The sequence below is a fragment of the Suricata suricatta genome, chromosome 3 (genome assembly GCF_006229205.1).
Source record: "Suricata suricatta isolate VVHF042 chromosome 3, meerkat_22Aug2017_6uvM2_HiC, whole genome shotgun sequence".
NCBI lineage: Eukaryota > Metazoa > Chordata > Mammalia > Carnivora > Herpestidae > Suricata > Suricata suricatta.
The window spans coordinates 175,220,173-175,245,226 of record NC_043702.1 but is presented as its reverse complement, the minus strand read 5'-3'; the positions used below and the strand labels follow the sequence as shown (position 1 = coordinate 175,245,226).

The following is a 25,054-nucleotide window of genomic DNA, read 5'->3' as shown; positions in this document are numbered from 1 at the left end:
ATTGGACCTGTTGCCAGCGCCCCCCACCGCGGTCGCTGGTAAAGCTGTGTAACAAAGTCTGAAAGTAGGTGGGAAGTCATAAGCTTAATAAAAACCCTGGCGTTCTGAAGTATCCTTTTCTAAATAGTCTTTTCCTCCCCCTGAAGCCTAGGAATCTCTTCTGATTACTAAAATCTGGTTACTCTTTTGGCTGCCAAAAATATTAATATATTAGTGTGTTTTGCACATGCTCTGTACTGGCGTTGAAGTTATTCACTGTTTTTCTTTCATTGCCAGGTGCATGGAGGACTGCGGCAGAGGAGTGGGGGACTGAAGATTGGAATGAAGACGTAGGTATTCCTGGGTCATTCCTTGCTAGTGCCTTCTATCCATAAGTGGTGTTTAGGGATAGAAAATAGGTATGTTTCTACCCCCTCAAAATTTGCCCTTAAGATTCTGACCCAAAACTTTTACATCCAAAATAGTGTTCTGAGCCAGAACATTTCACATATGTTATATGAAGGAGACTGGGCATGAACAGGACTCTGTGGAACCAGACTATGGAAAGGGCAAGTGCACCTGTGTAAGTCCAATATCTGATTGTCGGATTTACCCCAGGAAGAGATGGTGGCTGGGCAGGGCCCCTGAAACGGAGTTAGGCAGGTAGTTCCTGAGTAACTGCTTCTGGCGGCACATGACTCCCGTGTGAGCCAGTTCAGCATTGAGTTCACTTTCAGGTGCTGATGTTCGGTCCTGAAATTGGCTTAGAGGTGGGTGCAGAGTGAGAGAGTACTGTGTCCTCAAGTTCACCATCTGGTTGGTTCTGAAGCCCAGCTTGGGACGAATGTATAGAACTGTCGTCTAGCGTGACTCAGCATGGACAGCTCAGACATGGGTGGCACAGAGGTGGCATGTAAGCCAGCAATGTGAGCTCACTGGAGTAGCGCCCGATTAAAAGAATTTTGCTTGTTCTTGGTCACAGTCAGGGTTTTGTTGTAAATTCTAGTTTTCAGTCCTCGTGTATTAAGTCCTATTGTAACACTTTGTCTATTTTTCTATGTTTGTGTATATTTGGGCAAGACAGCTGTTATGGTGATCAGAGGGTATGTCAAACTGTTTGGGTTTGCCAGACCTAGTGTTTACAATTTCAGATTGCGTCAGCATTAGAGGGTGATTTCTTTTCTGTTTTAACTGAGCTAGACTGCCTTGTGAACACTCTCTAGGATTTGGCTTGTCTATTTAAACAGCTTCCAGGGAGAGTGGATGCCCTGTTTTTGGAGAAGAGATTTTAGTCAAAAAGTGAAAACAAAACCAAATCAAGTTTTGAATGGTGGGATGAGTTGTTCCCTCCAGTTGTTGGCCTAACTTTAGGGTCTGATAATGCAAAGAATAGGTATAATACATTCACCATTAAGGCAAAAATTGCATAGAGTTGAAATTATTCCTACAAAGACCTTAATTCACCAGCACTTAGGTCCTTAAAAAGCCAGGGATTTCTTTGATTTTGGTCTTTGTCTTGGCTGTAAGCTTTCTTTCTTTGAGAGGAATAGTGGAAGATGAAGTTTGGTTTCAGTAGAGATTTGAGTTGGGAACACTAATGGGAAAGTATGAAAGAGTTTTCTCTCTTTCTGTGTAGCATGTGTTTTCAGCTGCTTATAAGTTCAGTGTGCATATCATATGACTCCCGTTGTATTTTATTGGGGTTCTTGATTTTACACTCTTTTGATAAAATCATGGAGCGTATCTGAATGGGGATGGAGGTCAGTCCATGTAGGGCTCCTCTGACGAGATGGTTCTGTTTTCTGAGAGTTTTCCCCATCCCTCGGTGTTAGTTCCCCTCCCCTGCGCCAGGTTTCTGACCGTAGCCCACCTCACACCAGAAGTGACTAACTCCTCTGTTTTCCAGCTTTCCGAGACCAAGATCTTCACTGCCTCTAATGTGTCTTCAGTGCCTCTGCCTGCGGAGAATGTGACAATCACTGCTGGTCAGAGGCAAGTGTGTGGTAAAGCTCAGTGTCTCTTCGCAGGTGGGCTTGGTGAGAGGGCTGTAAGGAAGAGTAGTAGGGGTCTTCACAAGCCCCCGCAGTGCTGGTAGTGATGGGAGCTAAGCGCACGAAGCTCCTCTTTAGTTGACTGATGAGGTTTTAAGAGTTGATCTACTGAATGGGAGTCCCATTTTTTACAATTTTAAAGATGATTCTCTCCAAAGTAGCCCCTTTAATTTACAAAGGTCAGCCTGAACTAAAACAGCACAATAGAACTTGTCTGGTAGTTGGGTAAAGTTAAACACGGAAATGCTTTCATATATTTCAGTTTCAGGAACTGTTGTTGCTGTTTCAGTTGCTTCATAATGATGATCTTTGTCTGCTAAGCCTGCTAAGTAAAATGGTCGTTTTTCCCCTAAGACCCAACTAATGAACTTTTTAGAACTTGAACCTTAGTTATTGGGAATAGTAGAGGCAGATGCACTTAATAGGAATATTTTTATCCTCGGAAAGCCTCTTGGATTATTTCTAGACCCGGGCACGATGGCTGTTAACTCAGAAGCCTGGAGCCTGCTAGAAGTAGGACGTGAGGGTCTCATCTCCAGAGGTGATGGGTATTGTTTTTCTGACACCAGTATCTCATCTTACTGACACCTGTTCTTTAATTCTCTGAACACCAACAAGGGGGTCAGTAATTCAGTTCAGAGTTAGTACAGACCCTACTTGATGCCTCCATCCCAGAAGTCCACTGCAAATGAGTGCCCAGGCTGCCCACACACCTCTGCCTGGCTGACTGCGAATTTGGGGACTCTCACAGCCTCCCTCCCCGTAGGTTCAGAAATCTGCTAGAATGACTCAGAACTCAGGGAAGAGTTTTACTTGGCATAAGTGGTTTGTTATAACCAGTTCCAGGTACAACAGCCAGTTGGAAGAGACGCACTTGCAGGATGGGGTGGGGTGCCTTCCCAGCACATTTCACCAACATCCAGTGCATTCACCAACCCAGAAGCTCGCTGAAACTTCTTGTTCCAGAGTTTTCATCAAGGTTCTGTTACTTAGATAGGCCTGACTGACTAAGCCGTTGGCTGCTCAGGCAGTCTTCAAGCTCCTTCTGACTCTAGAAGTGGGTAGAGAGTATGCTGAGGCTCTACTCCCATTTCCGGTGGCAGCCTGCTTCCTGCAGCTCTGTGAGGGCCCCCCACACTGAGTAACCTCCTTGGTGAAGACTTGGGTTGAAAGGAGCTCGTTATGAATAACAGAAGACACTCAGGAAATGTTAAGGGTTTTAGGAGCTCTGTGCTAAGAACTAGAGTCAGAGCCGAACTATATGTGTTCTCCTTATACCACAGGGAACTTTGAAGTTTTGTAAAAATTGGGGGAGAAATTCCAAAGACCCTTGAAGATGCCAGTGTTCTGTTTTTATATATTAGGTATTGGTAATGCCAGCTACTCATTGTTAAAGTATTTGTTTAAAAGTGTGTAAATTTTGGTCCAAATAGGAAGCTGCTGTGCTAAAAGTAACACTTGCTATTCCATTAAATTAACTAAATTGAAGTATTTAACATTATTATGGTTGACAGTGCTGTCAGAACACAGCTAGATCTTACAGCAGCTCTTACACATCATTTATTTTGGTCAAGTAAGCATTTCTCGTCTTTGTGTTTTTGATAAGTGTGTTTAATCTAATCATACGCTGGGAGTTGGGAATGCTAGAATGTTCTGTCATTATTCCTCAGTACATTCTGTCTCTCCACTAGAATCGACCTTGCTGTTCTGTTGGGGAAGACACCATCTTCGATGGAGAATGACTCCTCCAGTCTGGATCCGTCTCAGGCTCCTTCTCTTGCACAGCCTCTGGTGTTCAGTAACTCGAAGCAGAGCGCCATCGCACAGCCTGCTCCAGGAAGCTCGTTCTCTCACCACAGCGTGGTGAGTAGGAGGCACGAGCCCTCTGCCTCCAGCACAGATGTGCGATGCTGCCTTCGGGTGACGGAGGTGTGGGGCCGGGCAAAGCACCCCTTTGGTCTCCTAAGTAGCCTTGCAGGTAGGAAGTAGAGTTGGTAGGAATGTGCTGAAAGGAGTACTTCGTTTTGGACAGACTGAATCTTCTAAAAGTAATTCCGCATCACTTCCCAAATACTGTGCCAAGCGTTACTTGCTGTTGAAGAGGAAAAAAAATGACATCAAATTTTAATCCTTTTTCAATCCTAATTAAACTTCAGTGAGAGGTTATAGCATTTCCCGATTTCTCGATAGAACAGACTTGCCATATAAATTTGTTTGAACCAGATGTTTCTGGACTAGGCTTCCAAAAACTTGGGGTTTTCCTGAATGTTTCTGCTTCACAGCTGTCCTTCCCCTCCACAGTGGGCGGGACTAGGAGCCCTTGCTCTGCCTGCCGGACAGGGCTGTAGGAGCATGGAGTAAGGTGGGTCAGGGCTGCACAAATGTGGGAGCAGCAGTGGTATTAGTTATTAATACCTAGAGTACTTAAGGCATGTGACTTGTTGCCTTGTTTCAGAAATTCAAGGTCATGGGGTGCCAGGGTGGCTCAGTCGGTTGAGCATCTGGCCTCAGCTCAGGTCATGATTTCGCAGCTCGTGGGTTTGAGCCCCGCATCAGGCTCTGGGCTGACAGCTAGCTCAGAGCCTGGAGCCTGCTTCAGATTCTGTATCTTCCTCTCTCTCTGAACCTCCCCTGCTCGCACTGTGTCTCTCTGTCTTTCAAAAATAAGTAAATAAACATAAAAAAAAAATTTTTTTTAAAGGTCATTAACTATAGCAAAGGAATCATTTAAGGACAAACACTAATCTCAAGGACCAGTGTTTTCTTAGCAAATCATAAGAACTGCTTTTTTTTTTTTTCTTTTTGCATGTTATTTTATTTTTCCAGTAGTAGGATTTTAATGTTTTATTTTTATTCTTTTTTTTAATTTTTTTAAATGTTTTATTTATTTTTGATACAGGGAGAGACAGAGCATGAGAGGGGAAGGGGCAGAGAGAGAAGGAGACACAGAACCGGAAGCAGGCTTCAGGCTCTGAGCTGGCTGTCAGCACAGAGCCTGACGCGGGGCTCGAACCCACGAATGTGAGATCTGACCTGAGCCAAAGTCGGAGGCTTAACCGACTGAGCTACCCAGGCACCCCTTTATATTCTTAAAAAATATTTTTTTAACTTTTTAAAATTTATTTTTGAGAGAGAGAAACACAGAGTGTGAGTGGGGGATGGTCAGAGAGAGAAGGAGACACAGAATCAGAAGCAGGCTCCAGGCTCTGAGCTGTTAGCACAGAGCCCGACGTGGGGCTCGAACCCACAAACTGTGAGATCATGACCTGAGCTGAAGTCGGCCGCCCAACTGACTGAGCCACCCAGGCACCCCTATTTTTATTATTTTTTAATTTTTGTTTATTTTGAGAAAGCGAGAAAATGCACATGAGTGTGCGGGCAGGAGCAGAGGGAGAAGGAAAATCCAAGTAGACTCCACATTGGCAGCACAGAGCCCAGTGTGGGGCTCAGTCCCATGACTTTGAGATTACAACCTGAGCCGATAATCAAGAATCAGACGCTTTGGGCAAATAGGTCGCTCAGTTGGTTGAGTGTCCCAACTCTTGGTTTGACTCAGGTCTTGATTCCAGAGTCATGGGATCAAGCCTCATGTCAGGCTCTGTGCTGAGCATGGAGCCAGCTTAAGATTCTCTCTCTTTCTCCCTCTGCCCTTTCCCCTGCTTGTGTTTTTTTCTCTCTCTTAAAAAAAAAAAGATGAAGAAGAAGAAACGTTAGAGGATTAATTTTCTTTAAAATTTAATAGATGTAAAACATAATATAAATAATATAGGAGCTCCCATATGTGGACGTTACATAACATGCTGCATCTTTAACGTAAAGCTTTGCACTTGCAGAGTAACTGGTAATCATTACTATGTGGGATCTCTCTCTGCCATAGTTCCATACTTCTAACTCAAATTGTTTTTGTTTTTCTTTGTATGATTTTGGAGTATAGACTGAAGTGGAAAAAGTGTCTTGCCTTGAGTTGTCTTCTCTTGGTTTTGTATAAGAAAGCTCTGGTCTCTGATGGTGATGAGGAAGGATATGGTTGAATAAGAACCTGAGGGAAACTAGATTCACTCTCCTTGAAGGTGTTTTGGAGCAGTCAAGGCCATGTGGTCCATCTTCGGGACAGGCTGGTCATCTTACCTGGCAGTAGGGAGTGGGGAAAGTCCCCTGAAAGCGTAAGACTAAATTTTGTTTTCTTATTCATGATTGCCCTATAGAGCTTGGATACACACGGAGAAAGTGAGTTTTATGGACTCATTATTTGATTGTACGGTGCAGGTATTGATAGGCCCTTAGCTTCTCTTCTTTGCCTCTGTTCTAGTTTTTAGCAGCATTAAAGTTTAAGGCTCCAGGTGGCTCTTCTTGTTACTTTTGAGCTGTTTAGTGGAAGGGGGAAAATGAGCCTTAATTGACAAAGTGAAATTTCATATTAACCTTCATATTAATTTAATAATCAAGTATTGCTTGGGGCGCCTGAGTAATTAAGGGTCTGACTTCAGCTCAGGTCATGACCTCACAGTTCGTGGGTTTGAGCCCGCGTGTCAGGCTCTGTGCTGACAGCTCAGAGCCTGGAGCCTGCTTCCGATTCTGTCTGTCTGTCTCTCTGTCTCTGTCTCTCTCCCTCTCTCTCTCTCTCTCTCTCTCTCTCTCTGCCCCTCCCCCGCTCACACTCTGTCTCTCTCAAAAATAAACAAACATTAAAAACTGTAATAGAATAAATACTGCCATAAGCATTTTTATTTACTTATTTATCAAGAGATTGCATGCAAGTGAGTGAGGGGCAGAGAGAGAATCCCAAGAGGGCAGAGGGAGAAAGAGAGAAGCAGAGCTCACCCGAAGCAGGGTTCCTGTTGGCCTGAAGCGGTGCTGGTGCTCACCTGACACAGGACTCAAACTCATGAACCATGAGATCATGACCTGAGCTGACGTCAGATGCCTGACAGCTGAGCCACCTAGGTGCCCAATGTAAACCTTTAAAAGGAAAAAAATGTCGGGGCGCCTGGGCAGCTCAGTCGGTTGTGTCCAACTCTTGATTTGGGCTCAGGTCATGATCTCACAGTTTGTGAGATCGAGCCTTACTTTGGGCTCCATGCTGAGTGTGGAGCCTGCTTGGGATTCTCTCTCCCTCTGCCTCTCCCCTGCTCTTCTCTCAAGTGAATAAGCATTAAAAAAAAAAAAAGAAAACTTGCCAAAATATTAAAAATAAAAGAAAAATTTCTCCGATCATTATGTCTTTATACTTGAGGGAGGAAGTGGTGGTGTATATTTTTAGTGATGCTTATTATGTACCATACGTGTATTAAATTCTTTCCCTACATTACTTGATCCTTGTACAGCTTTATGCAGTACTATTTTCATTTGTTTTCCGGTGAGGAAAATGAGGTACAGAGAAATTGCAAACTAGTTCCCCACAGTTACGTAGCCAGGGTTTGCACTAGGCAGTCTGCCTCCGGAGAGTGCTTAGCGGACGACTGTGTACTCTGTCTGGGGACGTTCTTTACTTGTCTGAGCTCTCCTGGCCCTCACCGCGGCTGAGCGACTTTGAGCGGGCACACCTCTGCGTGCCGCGGACCCCTCTCACCCCTCTGTCCATCCGCAGGCGAGCGTGCTGGGGAAAGGATTCGGTGAGGTCGGGGAGGCCAAAGGCGGCAGCACCACGGGCTCTCAGTTCCTGGAGCAGTTCAAGACCGCTCAGGCCCTGGCCCAGCTGGCGGCGCAGCACTCTCCGTCCGGAACCGCCACCACCTCCTCTTGGGACATGGGCTCTGCCTCCCAGTCGCCGTCGCTGGTGCAGTACGGTGAGAAGGGTGGACGGGGACGCGGTGGAGCGCTCCCAGCAGGAGCTTGCGGCGGGCGGCGGGTGGAGAGAGTTTCTTGAAGTCGGAGAAGGGCAGCCAGCCGGCTACTTTCCCACGACTGAGAGCTGCTCGCCAAACAGGCTGGGCTCTAAGCCGGGGGCTAGTAAGGAGTTTGCGCTCAGTGTCTCTTTAATCAAATTTAGACGTGTACATAGTTGCAGTCTTGAGTTGACCTGGGAATTTTTTGGACTCTCCCTGGATTGGTCTTCAGTGTTTGAAAGCATGTTGCCTTAGGAGGTTTGAGGGCTTGGCATTTTAGGACCTTATCCCCTAACCGTGGACTGCTGCTAGGTTCCCGTCTCACACAGGCAGGCTGGTAGCGCTGACTTGATTGGGCTGTACTTAGAACAGATGTGGTATGTGCTTGTCACTCTTAGAAATGAGTCCGAGATGAGGATGCGTGACGTGCTGATCCCGGAGAGCCTCGCTTACGGCTCTAGTCAGGGTAGTAGTGCTTCACTGGGGCTCAGCAGCATCCCTGACCTCATACGTATCGGACCTCTACCTGCAGATTTGAAGAACCCAAACGATTCCACAGTGCACAGCCCCTTCTCCAAGCGCCAGGCTTTCACCCCGTCTTCAACCATGATGGAGGTGTTCCTTCAGGAGAAGCCGCCCACGGTGGCCGCCCCCGCAGCTGCACCTCCCCCGCCCTCTTCTCCTCTGCCGAGCAAGTCCACCTCGGCCCCACAGATGTCGCCCGGGTCTTCGGATAACCAGTCCTCCAGCCCTCAGCCGGCTCAGCAGAAGTTGAAACAGCAGAAGAAAAAGGCCTCTTTGACTTCTAAGGTACTTGAACTTTGAGATGGGTGTCATTTTAGGGCAAAGGGGATGTGGAATTTGGAACTTGAGATTGTAAGGGGACAGTTTGCAAATTTGGAGGAGAGGGTTTTCGTCAGTGTGGCAGGAAGAGTGCGGTGACAGCCCCTTCTCCTCGTAGATCCCTGCCCTGGCCGTGGAGATGCCTGGCTCGGCGGACGTCTCGGGGCTAAACCTGCAGTTCGGGGCCCTGCAGTTCGGGTCCGAGCCTGTCCTCTCTGACTACGAGTCCACCCCCACCACGAGCGCCTCTTCAAGCCAGGCTCCAAGTAGCCTCTATACCAGCACAGCCAGGTAGAGGGGGACCGCAATCAAGACTTTTTTGCTGGTCTTTTACCACTTTTTCTGAGTCTCTTGCTGATTCTTAGAACTCAAAGAGGCTCAAGCCTCTGACTGAAGGAAAAGCAGCCAATTGTAGCATTTTGTTAAGCATTTCAAATTACTGTTACTAAGATTATCTGTAACTCAAAACAAATGGAAATATACCTCTTGCATACTTCTGGAGTGTCCACGCCTAGTTCTTTTTTTTTCTTTTTTCTTTTTCTTTTTTTTTTTTTTTTTTTTAGCAGTGGAAGCATCAACCACTTCGTTTTGTTTTTAAGTTTTTATTTGAAAAAGAGAGCACACGCCCTGTGTGCTATTCCTTGGGGGGCCGGGGAGGGGGTGGTGGGGAAAGAGAAAAATCCCAAGCAGGCTCCACGCTGGAACTCTTGAACTCTGAGATCGTGACCTGAGCCGCAGTCAAGAGTTGGACGTGCATCTGGATGAGCCTCCCAGATGCCCCCACGCCTAGTTCTTAAGAGGTGCGTATAGCACCTCTAACAATAGGACCTTGGCATCTGGCTAAAAATGCTTTTGACATTTGGTCCTTCGGTGTGGGCTTTATGCATATGAAGGGTAGGACTCTGGCCTCCTAAGAAAGAGGTAGAACTGATACATTGCACAAGTTAAAAGGAACTTTTCCTACCTTCTCTGATAACTATCATGGAGAGCCAGCATAAGCAATAAGAAAATTCTGGAGGGTGGGGCTCCTGGGTGGCTGAGCATCTGACTCTTGATTCCGGCTCAGGTCGTGATCTCACGATTGGTGAAGTTGAGCCCCTCCGTGTGGAGCCTGCTGGGATTGTCACTCTCCCTCTCTTTCTGCCTCCCCCCTGCCCCATGTGTGCACATGTGCTCTCTTTCTTAAATAAATATTTAAAGAAAAAAAATTCTGGAAGAGTTTCAGGGACTAGGCCATTTTGTTCAGTCCCTTGAATTTAAAAATCTGTGTGTCGGGCTTTAGCCTAATCTATTGGATTGTAATTGCCGTGAAGTCATGTGAATATTTTAATAGTTCTTCTCAGGAGCGTTTCTATCTAGTACCTTATATTTATTTGGATTTCTGAGAGAGCCAGGAGCTCAATTTTTTAAAATGACTGTGAGCAACAGATGACTTTCCCTCTGCTTAGGGTTCATGTTAGGATATATCAGAGGATCAAGAACAGTCTATGCGTTCTACTTTTGCCTCTTTTTCTTAACACGGAATGTAGGCAAGCAGTTTTAGTTCAGACCCCTGACTCTATGGAATGTGGAAATTCCTATTGTTGTCAAGAGAAAATTGTTTTTTATTTGTTGCTGGAAATTTTCCTTTTGATTGTAATGGACTTAACTCTAGTAGGTCTCCAGCATTTCCTTAACGTCGGTGGCTCTGCTCTGTTGCGGTTCTCTGAGATTTTCCTTCTGCACTCCCACAGTGAATCTTCATCTACAATTTCATCTAACCAGAGTCAGGAGTCCGGTTATCAGAGCGGTCCAATTCAGTCGGCAGCCTATACCTCCCAAAATAATGCTCAGGGCCCTCTGTATGAACAGAGGTCCACACAGACTCGACGGTACCCCAGTTCCATCTCCTCATCACCCCAAAAGGACCTGACTCAGGCAAAGGTAGTGTGGCTTTGTGACTTCCTGGGTGCTGGTTAAGACAATATTGGGCAAAGCGTCTCCACCGTTAGTGTTTTACTTCTTGACAAATGGTGCCGGGATACCTCAGAAGTGCTGATCGAGAAGCTGAAAAAAAGCCACATTTCTGTGGTTGGAGAACTTAAAAAGTTATTCTCAGCAAGCCTGGAGATTCATAGTCAGAAAACTAAAGCCGGCAGTAAAGATTTGTTCTCTGTAGTAGGATCAATGTCAAATACTTGTTTCTCTCCTGCGAAGATCCAAGTGCTGGACCTCTGGGTGTGTATCAGTCGATACCTCGCCAGGTCCTGGCGCGGGGAGGGAGACCAGAGTGCTGTGCAGCGGAAGGGTGACCGGCCTTCCAGCAGCGGGTGGTTTGGCTGATGATCGGTCCTCCTTCCCCACGCTCCCTCGGCCTTTCCTGTTTCTTCCGGGTTTGGGATCTGTTGAGCATTTTGGGGGTGCTGCCTTCTGTTGCTTTGGGTCACAAGGAATTGGTATATCTTGTTGCCATTTTAAATTCTTGTTTTGTTTAGATCGTCTGCATTACTATAATCCTTTGGCTTCCAGAGTGTCTCTGAAAGATTTGTTGGTAGAAGTTAAGCTGAGTCTGTGCTAACTTGACCTGCTCACTTGTGTCGTTTCTTACTCCTTGTCCCGGTTTGGTTTTGTTTTTCCAGAACGGCTTCAGCTCTGTGCAGGCCACACAGTTACAGACCACGCAATCTGTTGAAGGTGAGGCTTCTTCCGCTGTTGTGGTGCTCCTCTCCTTTTCGTGTGTTTGCATTTCTTCGATCATGGTGGGAAGAGTTGTGGCTTTTCTTCTCACAGTCTTCGTGTGGTCCTGCCCTGCTGTTTTCCCTCCAGCAGACCTATGTCAGGCGCTCTAACTTCAGAGGAGTGAAAACACTCTCAGTCCCTTCATTGGGTAAATGAGATGGGTGCTCTGAAATGTTCAGAATTAAAAGAGCCTAGGGGCGCCTGGATGGTTCAACCGGTTAAGCCTCCGACTTGGGCTCAGGTTATGATCTTGTAAGTTCATGGGTTCGAGCCCCACGTCAGGCTCTGTGGTGACAGCTCGAAGCTTGGAGCCTGCTTCGGATTCTGTGTCTCTGTCTCTCTATCCCCCCCCCCCTCCCTTCTCCTGCTCACACTCCGTTTCTCTCTCTCTCTCTCTCTCTCTCTCTCTCTCTCTCTCTCTCTCTCTCTGTCTCAAAAATAAATAAATGTTAAACAAGAGTCTACCCGGTAACAGCAGTCCGTTATTAAACAACTTACTCTCTTGTCTTGGGGACAGTCTGTGAGACTGGAGTCATCGCCTCACTTCTCAGAGACACGCCCTTTCCTCTGACAGGATGAATAATGACTCTTCATTTCCAGGTGCTACAGGCTCTGCAGTGAAGTCTGACTCACCTTCTACTTCCGGCATCTCCCCTCTCAGCGAGACGGTGTCCGCAGCCTCCTTGCTGACAGCAGCCAGTCAGCACTCATCCCCCCTGGGTGGCTTGAGCCACGGTGAGGAGAGTGCCGGCGCCCCCACCACGCAACACAGCAGGTGATCTGGGTCATGGGCGGACGTTGGGCTTGGGAGGAGGGGTAGCAGAGTTCTCTGCTTCTGCCCTGTCCTTGCTGCCCACCAGGGACCGTGGTCGCGGTCACGACCTGCAGCTGTGGAGGAGGAGAGAGGGGCCTCTTCTCCCTTCTCGGCAGCCTCTCTCGCTGTGTCTGCTCCCCACCCTGGCCGGCCGCGGTGCTCCCCACGGTCTCCGGTCTTCCTGGTCCCGTGTACTGCTGCACTTTGTCGCCCGGGTTCTCAGCGGACGCTCCAGGGCCAGTCACTCACGGCACCATGGCTGATGGCAACCTCTTCTTTGCAGCACGTTATCGACGCAGCCAAATACCCTTTCGTCATCCACGTCTTCTGGGCGCACTTCTACATCCACTCTTTTGGTAAGCATGACGCGGCTGAAGAGGAAGTGTTGTTTTCTTACACTTAGAGGTCTCCAGCTCTGAGTCTCCAGAGAAGAGATTCTTGGAAATCTCTTCGTGAGGTGCAGAGCGATCACTGCTCCGGGGTTGCAGGAAAGGGTCGTGGAGGTGTGGGAAGGCAGGAGCGGCGGGAGCTCGGAGACACACTGCAGGGCCGTGGCCACTTCTCAAAGCCCTGGACGGGACTTCGGAGGCTTTGCCTTTTTTTTTTTTTTTCCCCCCTAAGGCGTGGGGTTCCATGTGCTCTGAGACAGCCATGAGAACACCTGTGCGGTCCTTCTCACTCCTCGGTCTGGCGTGTGTGGGACACGGCTGCCAAAGATAACCGTGTCTGTCTGGGCATCTTCTGATCAAACTTTTGATCAAAGAATTAATTTTATTATTTTTTCACTATTGTGATTCATAACAAGCATTTGTGGAGTTGAGATGGTGAAGAAGATTCATTTCGGGCAAAGTTGTCTAGTTATCCAGAAACCTGGGGAAGATGAATGCTAAGGCTTCCGTAGAAGACCATTTCTGGTTAAATCCATTAGGATTTGCTGAGCTACTGCAGGAGAATGTGGGAGAGGAGACTAGGATGTGTGTCCCTGATCTGGACTGTCCGCTGGCCAGCCAGCGTTGGTTTCTCAGATATTTATCCACACTTGCTCTGACGGGATGGGGTGCAGCCGGTTCGTTGCTAACTGTTGGCCCTGCCTGGGCGTCTGGGGGACCTGCCGCTGGAGGGTGCTTAGTCACTGCTTGTCACTCCCGTGGTAGAGGACACCCAGTGGCTGCCTCAGCCTTTTGAATTGGGAAGCTGATGTGCTCTCACCGGCAGAAGGGGCCATGCCTCTCTCCTGACCTGTTTTGCTGATCACTGTTTCCTCCTCTTCTCATCTACCGCTCCCCCTTTTTGAAGCACACAAGCGTGGACAGTGAGGCGAACCTCCATTCTTCCTCCAGCACTTTCTCCACCACGTCCAGCACGGTCTCTGCGCCGCCCCCAGCGGCCAGCGTCTCCTCCAGTCTTAACAGCGGCAGCAGCTTGGGCCTCAGCCTCAGCAGCAACTCCACTGTCACAGCCTCGACTCGGAGCTCAGTCGCTACAACTTCAGGTAGGAGGTAGATGGCATTCCTCTGGGACGGAGGAGAGAGGTGACCGTGTGACAGGATAAGAGTGTTATTTCTCTTTTAGGAAAAGCTCCTCCCAACCTCCCTCCTGGGGTCCCGCCGCTGTTGCCTAATCCGTACATCATGGCTCCGGGGCTATTACATGCCTACCCGGTAAGTGAGGTTGAAGCACCTTCTGCAGAGGGAGAGGACGGTGTGGCTGCTCTTTACGGCTCTGGCCTTGGGTGGGAGACTCTTACTGAAACACAGAGTAAATGAGTGCTTGTCCCGTGGAAGCAAACTGGTCTTTGATCTTCATAGTTTGGGGAAAAAAATAACATCCTAGAGGGAAGGACTATTCTGGGCTTCAGAAGCTAAATGCCAGAGGGGCCACCTGAAATCTCTTTCAGTCTCTCAGAGAATTATTTTCTCTGGTTGGATTGATTCCATGTCTTGGAGGGTCTTTGCTGGCTCTGACCTGGGCGAACAGAGCTCCCAGAGCTGGCCTGGGAGTGGCGGAGAGGAGGCGGCCGGTGGCTGCGGCTTTGCGTCCCAGCGTGTCTTCTGGCAAAGTCAGAGGTTCGAAGCCTATTAAAGTGAAGGGTATTTATTTGAAAGGTTTAAAAAGACACTTGTTCTTAACGCTCTGAGTGTCCGTGAGTGTCACACAGGGGAAACATTCAATAACGTTTTACACGTTTTTAACAGTCAACATAACACCTTAGTCCCCGCACATTAGAGAAAACAAGTAAAATGTGAATCCTTTCTGAAAGAGATGAATCTTCAGCTGAGTTTTTGATGACTGTTCATACCTGACTCCTGTCTGCCCCAGCACTGCCTCCAGGTTAAATCAATGGTATGTAGCGCAAGATAAGCTTTGAGACCTCTCCTAAATCACCTGACCTGTATGTACTTCACTTCTGTCCTCTTAAAGGAAACTGAAAGAAGGAATCTGTGTTCTGTTCTGCTAAGAATGAGGACAGATGTTCTGTTGACTGACTTTGTCTCTTAGCACCTTGGTTTGCGTCTGTGGCAACCAATCCCCGTTAACACTGTTACGGTTTGTGTCTTCCAGCCACAAGTATATGGTTATGATGACTTACAGATGCTCCAGACAAGATTCCCCTTGGTGAGTATGTGGCAGAGAGCTTAGGAAGAGAGTGTGATCGTACAGCATCGAGGGGGTTATTTCAGGTGGTCCGCTGATGAGTGTCCCCCCTCTTAGCTCTTTCCCAGCCTCTGCCTCCACGCAAACCCTAATTCAAGATCAGGGACTGGGGGAGGGGTCACCTAGAAGACAGCTGCTTTTCTTTCTTTCTAATTAGTTGTGACTTTGAAGTAAACAAATTTTAAGCTAACATATAGCTCAGAGTGCCCGGGAGCTCTCTGGATGCTTTTCCCGTACATGTCAGACACTTTGAACGACAGAAAGAGAATCTAATTTTTGGTCGCAGTGGACTGTTGGGGACAACACCTAACGGTTTGAGAGCATTCTTCCTCTGAAGGCCTTGGCCTCTTTCCCAGTGGGCACACCCGTAGACCTCGCCTGGCGCTGCCTGTGGCCGGGCGAGGGGGACAGCGTGTGCAAGAGTGATTGGCGTTCCTGCCGGCCCCAGCCGGCTCGCTCGCCGGCTGGGTAAATGCAGTGCACCTGACATTCTGCGTCTCCCCTCGCCCTGAAGGGATGAGCGGCATTGAGTCCGTGCCCCTTTCTGTCTCTTGCAGGATTACTACAGCATCCCATTTCCCACGCCCACCACTCCGCTGACTGGGAGGGACGGTAGCCTGGCCAGCAACCCCTACTCTGGTACGGCTTGGGGGTGCGAATTCCGGGCGTGTGTGCTGGGACTGGTGACCGGAACCTGGTTCATAGCGAGAAGGGACCCAGTTCCCACTTTAATGAAGACCTTTGGCAGAAGGTCTGGAACGAATGTGATGAATCCAAGTCGGTAGATATGGGATGCTGCTGAAGACGGACATTTGCATCTCGTCCTACTTTGTTGTCTGCCTGTGGTTCCAGGTGACCCCCTGACAGCCTTCTCTGCCACTCCCCAGTGTTTTCCGGGAAGTGCAGGGGTTGAAATGGGCTTCCTCTCCTCATCTCTGCTGCTGTCCCCTGCTCACGGTGGCAGTCTTCTTGCCTTGCTAGGCCTTGATCCTTCTTTTTATGCCTGACCTGTCGTCCTTTTTGACCTGTCATTTTTCTTGACCTATCCTTGTCTGTTGAGTGCAGCGTGGAGTGTTCCTCGCGGAGGCGAAGCAGGGGAGGCTGGGGGTGAAATCACACAGGAACTTTGCTCTGGGGGCCTGTTCTCCCACAGTGTGACCCAGGCATTTGGGGTCAGGGATTGACCACCACAGTGTGGAGTGTGTGCCCAGCAGCGCTCAGTGGAGCCGCAGAGGAAGTGTAATTCAAAGAATTGACCTTTAACAGTCTTTTGCCGGGGGCTTCTGGAGTCCTGGGCAGCCAGGAGAAGTAATTGCGTGCGGGTGTCTAGGTAAGATAGGCAGCGGGTGTATCTGCCTCTCCTGTCACAGGTGACCTCACAAAGTTCGGCCGTGGGGACGCCTCCTCCCCGGCCCCGGCCACAACCTTGGCACAGCCCCAACAGAACCAGACGCAGACGCATCACACCACGCAGCAGACATTCCTGAACCCGGCGCTGCCTCCTGGCTACAGTTACACCAGCCTGCCGTACTACACGGGGGTTCCGGGCCTCCCCAGCACCTTCCAGTACGGGCCTGCTGTGTTCCCTGTGAGTACCTGGGTCTGGGCCCCGGCCCAGCTACCTTCACGGCGGGATGAATTCTTAATCATGGATGAGGAAAAACTGTTCCCCTTCTGGCTGGAATTGGAGGTATCAGGTTGAATTCTCAAAAAAGGGAAGGTGACACGGTATGGCTTTGTACCTTAGACTGTCATTCATTCCCTGCCGCCACTAGCCGAGTTCCCTTCCTTCAAACCACCATTTCCTGACTCTACTGGTAGGTTCTCCACAGCTCTGTAGGGAGCCCATTTCACTAACCAGACTGTGATCAGCTTGCCTCAGGACCATAGCTATGTGAGTGCCCAGGTCCTGGAGCAAGGTGGTGACGGTTCTCTGTCACCACCTCACCTCCCTTCTGGCCCTGTTGCTCTTCAGGTGGCTCCTACCTCTTCCAAGCAGCATGGTGTGAATGTCAGTGTGAACGCATCAGCCACCCCTTTCCAACAGCCTAGTGGATATGGGTCTCACGGATACAACACTGGTAAGCTCGCCGTGGCCCTGGCCGCCTGTGCTTTCTGCAGGGTGTGACTAGGGGGGTTTCAGGGAGGAAGATGTGCCTGAAGGGGCAGGGCCGGTGAGGTGCGCGCCTGCAGCTCCACGCAGGGCCGTCCGCGTCTGACCCGGCGGATGTGCTTGTCGTTAGGGCGTGTGTCCAGCCCTCTGATGGGAGTGCCCTGGGGCCTGTGCTGCTGGCAGAATATCTTGGCTGGCCTAAACTTCGGGTGGGATTGCAGGACAAGGGGCCCCAAGACGTTACTGAGCTGTCAGTGGGGATGGGCGTGAGAATGTCTGCTACTGGTGGTTCTCAGGAGAAGCACTTAACTGCACAGCAGCGTTGGGTGGGTTCTTAGCCAGTGTGCTCCATCAGGGTGGGCTGCACCCTCTTCCTAGCCCCTTTCCTCACGCAGTCCCTTTCTGTTCCCTAGCTGGAAGACCCAGGGCATGGAGAGAAAGGCTGGGGTACGGGAGCTCAGCGGAGGGAGGGTTGGAACTTAGGTCCTTCGGTTGCACAGCTGGTCTCTTGGCAGTCTGTCTGCATGTCTGACGGCAAGGCGGAGATGTAGGGACCGGCCTAAAAGAACTAACCTGCCCCCTGCTCCTTAGTGATGCCTGCAGTCCACGTGTGGAGGCACCGTTCTGTCTGCTCTTCTCAGTGACTTGGAGACGAACGTGGGGAGGGGGGTTTGCACTTGAAAGAGTTGGGGTTGAGGGCTCTTCAAAATGCTAAGCTCACTGATGGTGTCATGGCGATTTGGAGGGAGCTACACCTGTGTTCTTCGCCCCCGTGTGGGCTGCAGGCGGGCCAGCTGCCCGAGGGCTTCAATAATCAGGGAACTCTGAGCTGAGCACAGAGCGCAATAGGTCTGGGAGCGAATAACCAGATGGAGCTTTGAACTGTGTCGGAGAATTTGGAGTGAGTCTGAATTCAACACGGAAAAGTCCTGAGCGCCCTGCTCCTTGTGGCTGCCCCTCTCACCGAGCAAGGTGCACCCTGATCCTTGGTGGGGATGGGTTTCAGCTTTCTGACTTGGAGTGGCCCCATTCTGAGAACATTAGGTGTAAGTTTTAGCTGGCCCAGGTTCAAGAATTTTAAGAGGTAGGTGATTGATAGTATAAGAGAATGGCATGCCTGATTCTGGAAATCCTAGTTTCTTATCTGCCTTAAGATTTCAGAAATTTGCTGTAACAGTCTTTTGAGAACCCTGAATTCCCAACCCCACAGAGGGCTCTTGTCATCCCATACTTCATCACTCTCTAAATTCATTTATTTTTATGTATTTGATTCCTTTTAGGAAGAAAATATCCACCCCCTTACAAGCATTTCTGGACGGCAGAGAGCTAATTTGGCCCAAGGCTGGGGGCTGTGTTTTGTGTGTGTGTATAAATTTGCACTGAAGTCTTGTTTCAGAAACCAGACCACTGAGGAGAGCCTGCTGAGCTGAGGCCACGGCCTGTGTGGCCTGGGGAAATGAGTTGGTGGATACCTTCTGGGCTTTGAACTTGCCCTGCCCCCGTTTCCCTCTCCCCTACGCGTCTGACCCTGTCTTGCCCATTCCGAGTTCAAGCGGTGCAGCGCCTCCGAAGCATCAATGCACACACCTGCCGTTGCTTTTGATTTCTGGAAGGCATGTAGTTTCACCTTGTAACAAAATATTTGTAGTCTTCAATAAACTGTGGTATTTCTTTAGCTAACTCTGGCGTTCTTTCCGTGCATGTCTTTCTGGACACTAGGAGCCAATGTTGTGCTGTGGATGAAGGGTGGAGGGGGACCTTCTCAATCAAACCCCAGTGTAGCCAAAGAACTGAGAAGTGTTCACTTCTCGGTGTGGTGATTTCCTCCAGGTGGGAGAGGGGAGGTAGACTCGGTGTCCAGCCCTTTGATAGATGGATGGATTGATTGATTGATTGATTGATAAAGAAAGCTATTTGTAGAAAACCCCTGATTCTCCATGCTTAGTACAGTTCTTCACTTTTCCACTCCGCTCTTTCCTGTGCCTCCAGAGCAAGCAGGGGGAAGGACGAGCCAGCGTGGGGCGCCAGGTCATGGTGAAAGGCAGACAGAGGCGGTGTTCAGAGCTGGTTTAGGAAAGGGGCTTCCAAGGCCCCAGGCCAGATGGCTGGTTGAGGTCTGATCAGGTCTTTAGTGACCGGCGAGCTGACGGCTCCGGCCTTGACGACTGTGCTGGCCTGCAGCTCGGGGGCTGTGGACTGCGCGTTGCTTAGCCCTCGTGGGTGTAGCGAAGGGTGTGCGGGGGAGGCTTCGTCCGGCTTCTCCGTGGCTGCGGGGCTTCTCCGCACTCCGTCCAGCCGCGGGGACGCGCGGCCCCTTTGTGTACAGAGCGGACTCGTGCGGCGAGAACATCATCCTTCTTAAGTGCAGCACCGGACACTCCGCTTCCGTGCTCGGTCCCTGCTCTCTGGGGCTGCCACGCAGGGAGGCGGCGGCTCTCGCTTCTCCTCCCGGCCGTCCGCCGCATGTCAGTGTGCTCGTCGCTGCTTGGGCGTGGGCGCCAGGCCGGGCGTTGGCTGCTGGGAGGAAAGCAAGGGATCTCTAGCCGGGGGAGCTTTCTTGTCGCAGGTGAAGGGGCAGTGGGGCCGCCGATGCCTGTCCCGTCCAGGGCCTCTGGTGCTCGCACGGACCGGGAGGGCTGCTGCAGTGCTCTCGCTTGTCCTGCGTCTCCAGTCCCTTCCACCGACACCCGGACCACGGCCTCGGGACTAGACGCTAGACTTTAGCTAGTCCGGCCTTCCGGGGAGAACGAGGCCGGGTTGGGGGGGGGGGCTCTGGCAGGGGCACTCTAGAACTAGATTCTGCCCTGCCACCCAGCTCGAGAAACCAGTTAGCCATTGGCACCAGCTGCATGGGGTGACCCAGGGTGTCCACAGGGTGTTCGAACCTTTGCAGCAAAGATCAGTCCTGGTCTCTCATTTCCCTCGGAAATGTTTGTATCCATCTGTCCCGCCTCACTGCCAGCCCTTCCGCACGGACCTCCGTGCCACAGCCTTTCCCATAAATGAACTGTTCTTAAAGACGGGTCCCCACCAGGGATTTGCACCCAGGCACCTGGGTCTGAAAAGGGAAGGGGAAACACGACCTTCCCTTCGTGTGCTGCAGGGCCTTTGAAGGGTGGATGCTGCTCTGGAGACGGGGTGGCCTCCCCCGTGCTGTTTCTTCCTCGTCGGCACCCCCATGGAGCAGGGTGGGTTTGTGCTGTGGGAGGGGCTTCCAGGTGAAGACCCCCCGTATCCGGGGAAGGTCCCAAAGTGGTTTTCCAGGGTGGGCTTCGCCTTGCACGGCTGCCTCTGTCCTGGCACTGGGAGGATCTGGGTTCTGGACTTCTCTGACAGGGGAGTTCCCCTTGAGTTGTGGGGGGACTTGTGACTTGGTCACTTTGGCACGGTGCTTCTGAAAACCTCTTCCATCTAAGTGCCTCGAACAGCAGGAGAAGGATCCAGGGACACCGGCTCAAGTGTGGTTTTTCTGAGGTTTCATTTTCTCTCGTGATGAGATCGATTGTATCTTAAGTGTGCTTTAAATTCCAAGTTAATTTTGAATTATTTTTCCTCAAGTGTTTGGAGAAAATCTCTGTAGTAAGATGCTGGGTTATTTTATTGGATGGCTTTCTCCTGTCTCCCCAGTCCGTTGCCCCATACCTCAGGGTACAGTGCATAGTTCAGTTTAAGAACTGGAAATCGAGAGGAGGAATCTGCTGGTTCTGGCCGCCTTTGGAGTGGCCTTGGCGGCGGGGGTTTTCACCAGGAGCACCAGGCTGTTGGGAGCACGGATCAGAGCCTGTGTCCCCAGGACACAGGGTGTGAACCAGGAGGACATCGGATTCTGTGCTCCACCTGCAGTGGAGGAGGCCGCACACTCCACCACCTTACTGACCCCCTCCCCGTGCTCAGGCTTCAGTCACGTAGCTGGAAATGACCTTTGTGTGGGCTCTTTAAACCCTAAGTACGTGGCCTAGACGAGCCAAGACCCGAGACGCGGGGCCAGGTGAGCCGAGGCTGGCGGCGCGCCGCGCTCCTTGGGTGCTTACCTTAGTCCTGCTGCAGCAGCGTGCCTTCCCGAGCCCAGAAGTGTCTCTGTGAACAGAAAGATTGCGGACTGCCCGTCTTCAGGAGCAGGGCTGAATGCTCCGGCTGGGTTGATTAGAAATGGACATTAAACATTTAATATATTTCTTGGGGTTTTGGCACCAAAGTGGTTTGAAAGGTGTGTGCGGTGAGGTTTGGCCGTGGCCCCGTGCCCCACAGGGCGGCTCCCCTCACCCGCTCTCCCACATACTCGCGCAGCACGCATCCGGGAAGGGCAGGAGATTCGGGCATGAGCCCTCATCACTCAGCACTGACCTGAGCTGGGAAGACGGAGCAGGACCCCCCAGTGGCGCTCCAGCCGGGGGCCGCGCCCCTCGCTCCTCTCCTGGGAGGGGGGCCCAGGCCACCAGCCGAGCTAACCCTCCTGTCTGCTCCTCCCCCAGGTGTGTCGGTCACCTCCAGCAACACGGGCGTGCCGGACATCTCGGGTTCTGTGTACTCCAAGACCCAGGTAGGTGCCCTGCTCGAGGGGACAGGTGGGAGAGACGGCCGCAGAGAAGGCGGTGCTGCGGTGACAGGAGCTCAGCAAGCCCCTCCCAGAAAGCGCATGAACGGTCTTTAGATTTCAGTTTCTTGAAGTTTGGACTCAGCCCTCTGAGAACAAGCAAGAGAAGTGTTCAGGAAGGGGGCGGGTGGCAGACCGCTGGGATGCGGGGCTTAGCGTGCAGTTGTCCCGACGTCCCCCCGCTGCCAGCCTTCCCGGGGCTCTCCAAGGGAACGAGCACTGAGTGGCAGGCAGCCGGCGAGGTTCGGTCTTCGTAAAGACAGAGCGGCAGCCCCAGTGATGTACCAGGAGTCCTGGCTTCACAGCCAAGCTCCGGGTGGGGGGCAGGGGGCAGCCTCACCCTCCCAGCTGGGGGTCCGCGGCACCCCTGCTGTGTGTAGGAGCAGACGGCTCCTGACGGGCACAGCGGAGACAGCCCGGGCCCCGGTGCCGTGCGGCGCCTCTGATGCGTGCTGCTCTCGCTGGGACTGGGAGGAGGGTTCGGGCTCAGATTCCAGGGTTTGGTTTGCTGACCCCTTTCTCTCCCCTCTCCCCGCCTCGTACCCTGGGCAGCAGTCCTTCGAGAAACAAGGTTTTCATTCCGGCACTCCTGCTGCCTCCTTCAACTTGCCTTCAGCCCTAGGAAGTGGGGGACCCATCAACCCGGCCACGGCTGCGGCCTACCCACCCGCCCCCTTCATGCACATCCTGACCCCCCACCAGCAGCCGCACTCCCAGATCCTCCACCACCACCTGCAGCAGGACGGCCAGGTAATAGCTCTCCCCTCTCCTTTCCCTTCCTTTTCCTTCCTGTCCCTTGAAACTGCCCCCCTTTCCTTCTCTTCCCGTCCTCACCACCACCTTCACCCGCCCCTCCCAGCGCCAGCCATGGGCACACAGCACAGACAGACACAGCGCACACAACACGAGCTGCCGGCAGAGGAGCGGGCAGAGGAGGGGCCGGGCTGAGCCTTCTTTGCCCGGTTCCCTCGGTGCCTTTCTCCTCCGCCTCCTGTAGCACAGCTGCCCTCATCCCATCAGACCTGGGTCACACCTACCCTCTGACCTCTCCCGGCCTCCCCCCTTCCCTGACATTGTAGCTTTCCCTTCTGATGGTGGAGTTCTCTTGTCAAAGTTTGTCCCTTTATTTTCCATATATCCTGGTTCTGCCTCAGCTACCATATTTGCAGATGATTCTCTGTTGCCAGCGCCAGCAGGAGGAGCAGGTAATGAAACTGAATGACGTGCTTGAACCCACTCCCTCCCGGCCCCCATCTCACCCCCACAGCCTCAGGGAACCTGAAGACAAAAAGCTGCACCGTCACAGTTCACGACACACAAACACAGACACCTTGCTGAGCTCTCTGGCCTCCTGTCCCTCTCTTGCCCTCCCCTCCCCAGTGCCCTCTGTTTCTTTCTGCCCTTCCCCGACTCTGGAAACACTTGGTTACCGGAACGGAAAGGATTCTTGGGGCAGTGTCTGGAGCCTGGGGCCTCAGACTGTCTCTCCTGCCTTTTGGCTGAAAGGGGCTCTCCGCTGGGTTGTGTTGGGGGGTGGGCGGCTGGGGGCTGGCACAGTGGCCTCTCCTCCGCCACAGGGGCTGGGGAGCTGGGGTAAGGAAGGGCTGCCTTGCTCTTGGAGAGCCTTCCAAATTGAGGTGTTCATGGGGTCAGTGAAAACGAAGTCACCTTGTGACCCCTCACCTCCAAGAGCCATACCTCTCTAGGGAGAGTGGCCTTTTCTCAGAGCAGCGGGGGGCGGAGGTGGGGCTGGAAGCGGGTGGGACTCGTTCACCATCTTGTCTCTAAAAGGCGTCCTGCCGTCTTGTCCCATGTTTAAAGGTTGGAAATGCTTTCTTACCTGTCAGAGGCGCCTTAGCAGCTACAGAAATTAAATGTTCTCTGGTTGGGAAGGAAACTCCAGACTAGTTTCTCTGAGCAAGGGGAGAGCAAGAGTTTCCAGATCTGCACGGGAAGATGGCACAGATCCGTCCCACTAACCTGACCCCTTTCTCCTCTTCACGGTCCCACTCCCTGCAGACGGGCAGCGGGCAGCGCAGCCAGACCAGCTCCATCCCGCAGAAGCCCCAGACCAACAAGTCGGCCTACAACAGCTACAGCTGGGGGGCCAACTGAGGCCCTGCCCCTCCTCCTCCCGGCCCGGCGACTGCGCACACGGCGTCCAGGAGAGAAAGGGGGGTGGGGGGGCTCCGCTGCCCCCCACCCCCAGCGGCCCACCCCAAGCCTCGGCTTCATGTCTGTCCGTTCCCATACCATCCCCCACTCTGTTGTATGTATTATAGGATTTGTATTTTCTCCCTCCCCCCCTTTCCTCTCTTCCTCCCCACCCGCCCCTTGCATTCAAGATTATGAAACTTTTGCTGTGGGCCCTGCCTTCCTTCTCCTCCTCCTGTTCACCCTGGTGGTGTATGGGTGAGGTGGGGAGGGGGGGACTCCCAAATATATATCAGCCCGACAGCCCGAAGTCTCCTTCTTTATTATTAGAAAACAAAACAACAAAAAATGGCGTCATGAATATGAACAGCATTGTCAGATGAATTAGTTGAAGTGTTTTTTTTTTTTGTACTGTGTCCTCAAATTTAATGGATTAATGTGTCTTGTATATATAAAAAGAAAACCTCTACCTTCAGCCTCTGCCCATTCTTGCTCCATCTAGGACATCCTCAGTCGGTGACCAGCCGGGCCTCTGGCGGGCTCTAGGCTCCCCGAAGGCCCGCGGGGTGCAAAGAGCGCTGCTGGTGTGTTGCTCCAAGGGAATTCCCTGCCCTCCTCCCCCAAGAATGTCACAGCCTAGAAAGAGCCACTCAAATTTGCATCCCTCTGGAAACTGCTCCAGTTCTCGGGAGTGGAGAGCAGCTGCTGGGTGGACAGGGAGCGGGCCCAGCAGGAGCTGGAGGAACTGGCTTTGGAGAGCCCGAGTGGAACGCAGACAGGTCCAGGTCAACGAGCAGGAGAGAAGGGTGGGCGACACGCGACTGGCTGGCAGATAGGGAGCCTGCGGCCCCTCTGCACGCGAGGGCTCTGGAGACCAAGGCCGGGGTGCCCGTGGGGGGTGTCGGCAACGAGAGGCTGGAGAAGTCAGGGGCAGGAGAAGGGGATACTTACAGCTCCAGACTCTGCCCCCGCAAGCCTTCCCTGGGTTCCCCTTCCCTGTCACCGAGGCCTTGCCCTGCTGGCCGCAGAGCCTGCCCGGTGGACTCAGGGCTCCGCTTAACGACAGCCCCCTTAGCCGGGGAGCGCCAAGTGCGCGCGTCCCCGACCGAGACCGACCTGGGAACTCAGACCAGGGGCGCCGGGCCGCGGCCAGCGGGCGGCGGCTGCCCCCTGGCGGCCGCGGCCGGCCCCACGCAGCCTCACGCCGTCGGAGCGCCCAGGGCACCTGGTGGCCGGCGCGGGGGAGGCGGCGCCGGAGGCGGGCAGGCCCCAGCAGACCCGAGTTCGGGACGCCTGCCCGCCGCCCGG

The 25,054-nt window shown here is 52.0% G+C and overlaps 1 protein-coding gene and 1 non-coding gene across 13 annotated transcripts in view; both read left to right on the top strand.

Annotated features, from left to right (window-relative positions):
• UBAP2L (ubiquitin associated protein 2 like) overlaps window positions 1-24,130 on the top strand; it is a 38,901-nt gene extending 14,771 nt beyond the window's left edge. For 4 of the 12 annotated variants that reach the window (XM_029936079.1, XM_029936076.1, XM_029936077.1 and 1 more), the window contains 20 exons: window positions 277-329; window positions 1,886-1,971; window positions 3,722-3,893; window positions 7,618-7,816; window positions 8,388-8,665; window positions 8,817-8,989; window positions 10,432-10,621; window positions 11,317-11,371; window positions 12,017-12,191; window positions 12,514-12,586; window positions 13,527-13,722; window positions 13,803-13,891; window positions 14,793-14,846; window positions 15,443-15,524; window positions 16,256-16,473; window positions 16,861-16,966; window positions 21,471-21,538; window positions 22,145-22,342; window positions 22,747-22,797; window positions 23,612-24,130. In XM_029936079.1, the coding sequence (XP_029791939.1) occupies window positions 277-329; window positions 1,886-1,971; window positions 3,722-3,893; window positions 7,618-7,816; window positions 8,388-8,665; window positions 8,817-8,989; window positions 10,432-10,621; window positions 11,317-11,371; window positions 12,017-12,191; window positions 12,514-12,586; window positions 13,527-13,722; window positions 13,803-13,891; window positions 14,793-14,846; window positions 15,443-15,524; window positions 16,256-16,473; window positions 16,861-16,966; window positions 21,471-21,538; window positions 22,145-22,342; window positions 22,747-22,797; window positions 23,612-23,707 (2,612 nt within the window). In that variant the 3' untranslated portion in view covers window positions 23,708-24,130. Of the gene's footprint in view, window positions 1-276; window positions 330-1,885; window positions 1,972-3,721; window positions 3,894-7,617; window positions 7,817-8,387; window positions 8,666-8,816; window positions 8,990-10,431; window positions 10,622-11,316; window positions 11,372-12,016; window positions 12,192-12,513; window positions 12,587-13,526; window positions 13,723-13,802; window positions 13,892-14,792; window positions 14,847-15,442; window positions 15,525-16,255; window positions 16,474-16,860; window positions 16,967-18,278; window positions 18,679-21,470; window positions 21,539-22,144; window positions 22,343-22,746; window positions 22,798-23,611 lie in introns of those variants that run through there. The other 8 variants (XM_029936080.1, XM_029936078.1, XM_029936087.1 and 5 more) reach the window with 4 other exon arrangements.
• LOC115288848 lies at window positions 15,243-15,377 on the top strand. The gene has a single exon (XR_003907235.1). It is a non-coding gene; the product is annotated as a small nucleolar RNA SNORA58 (small nucleolar RNA).
• Window positions 24,131-25,054: the final 924 nt, after the last annotated feature.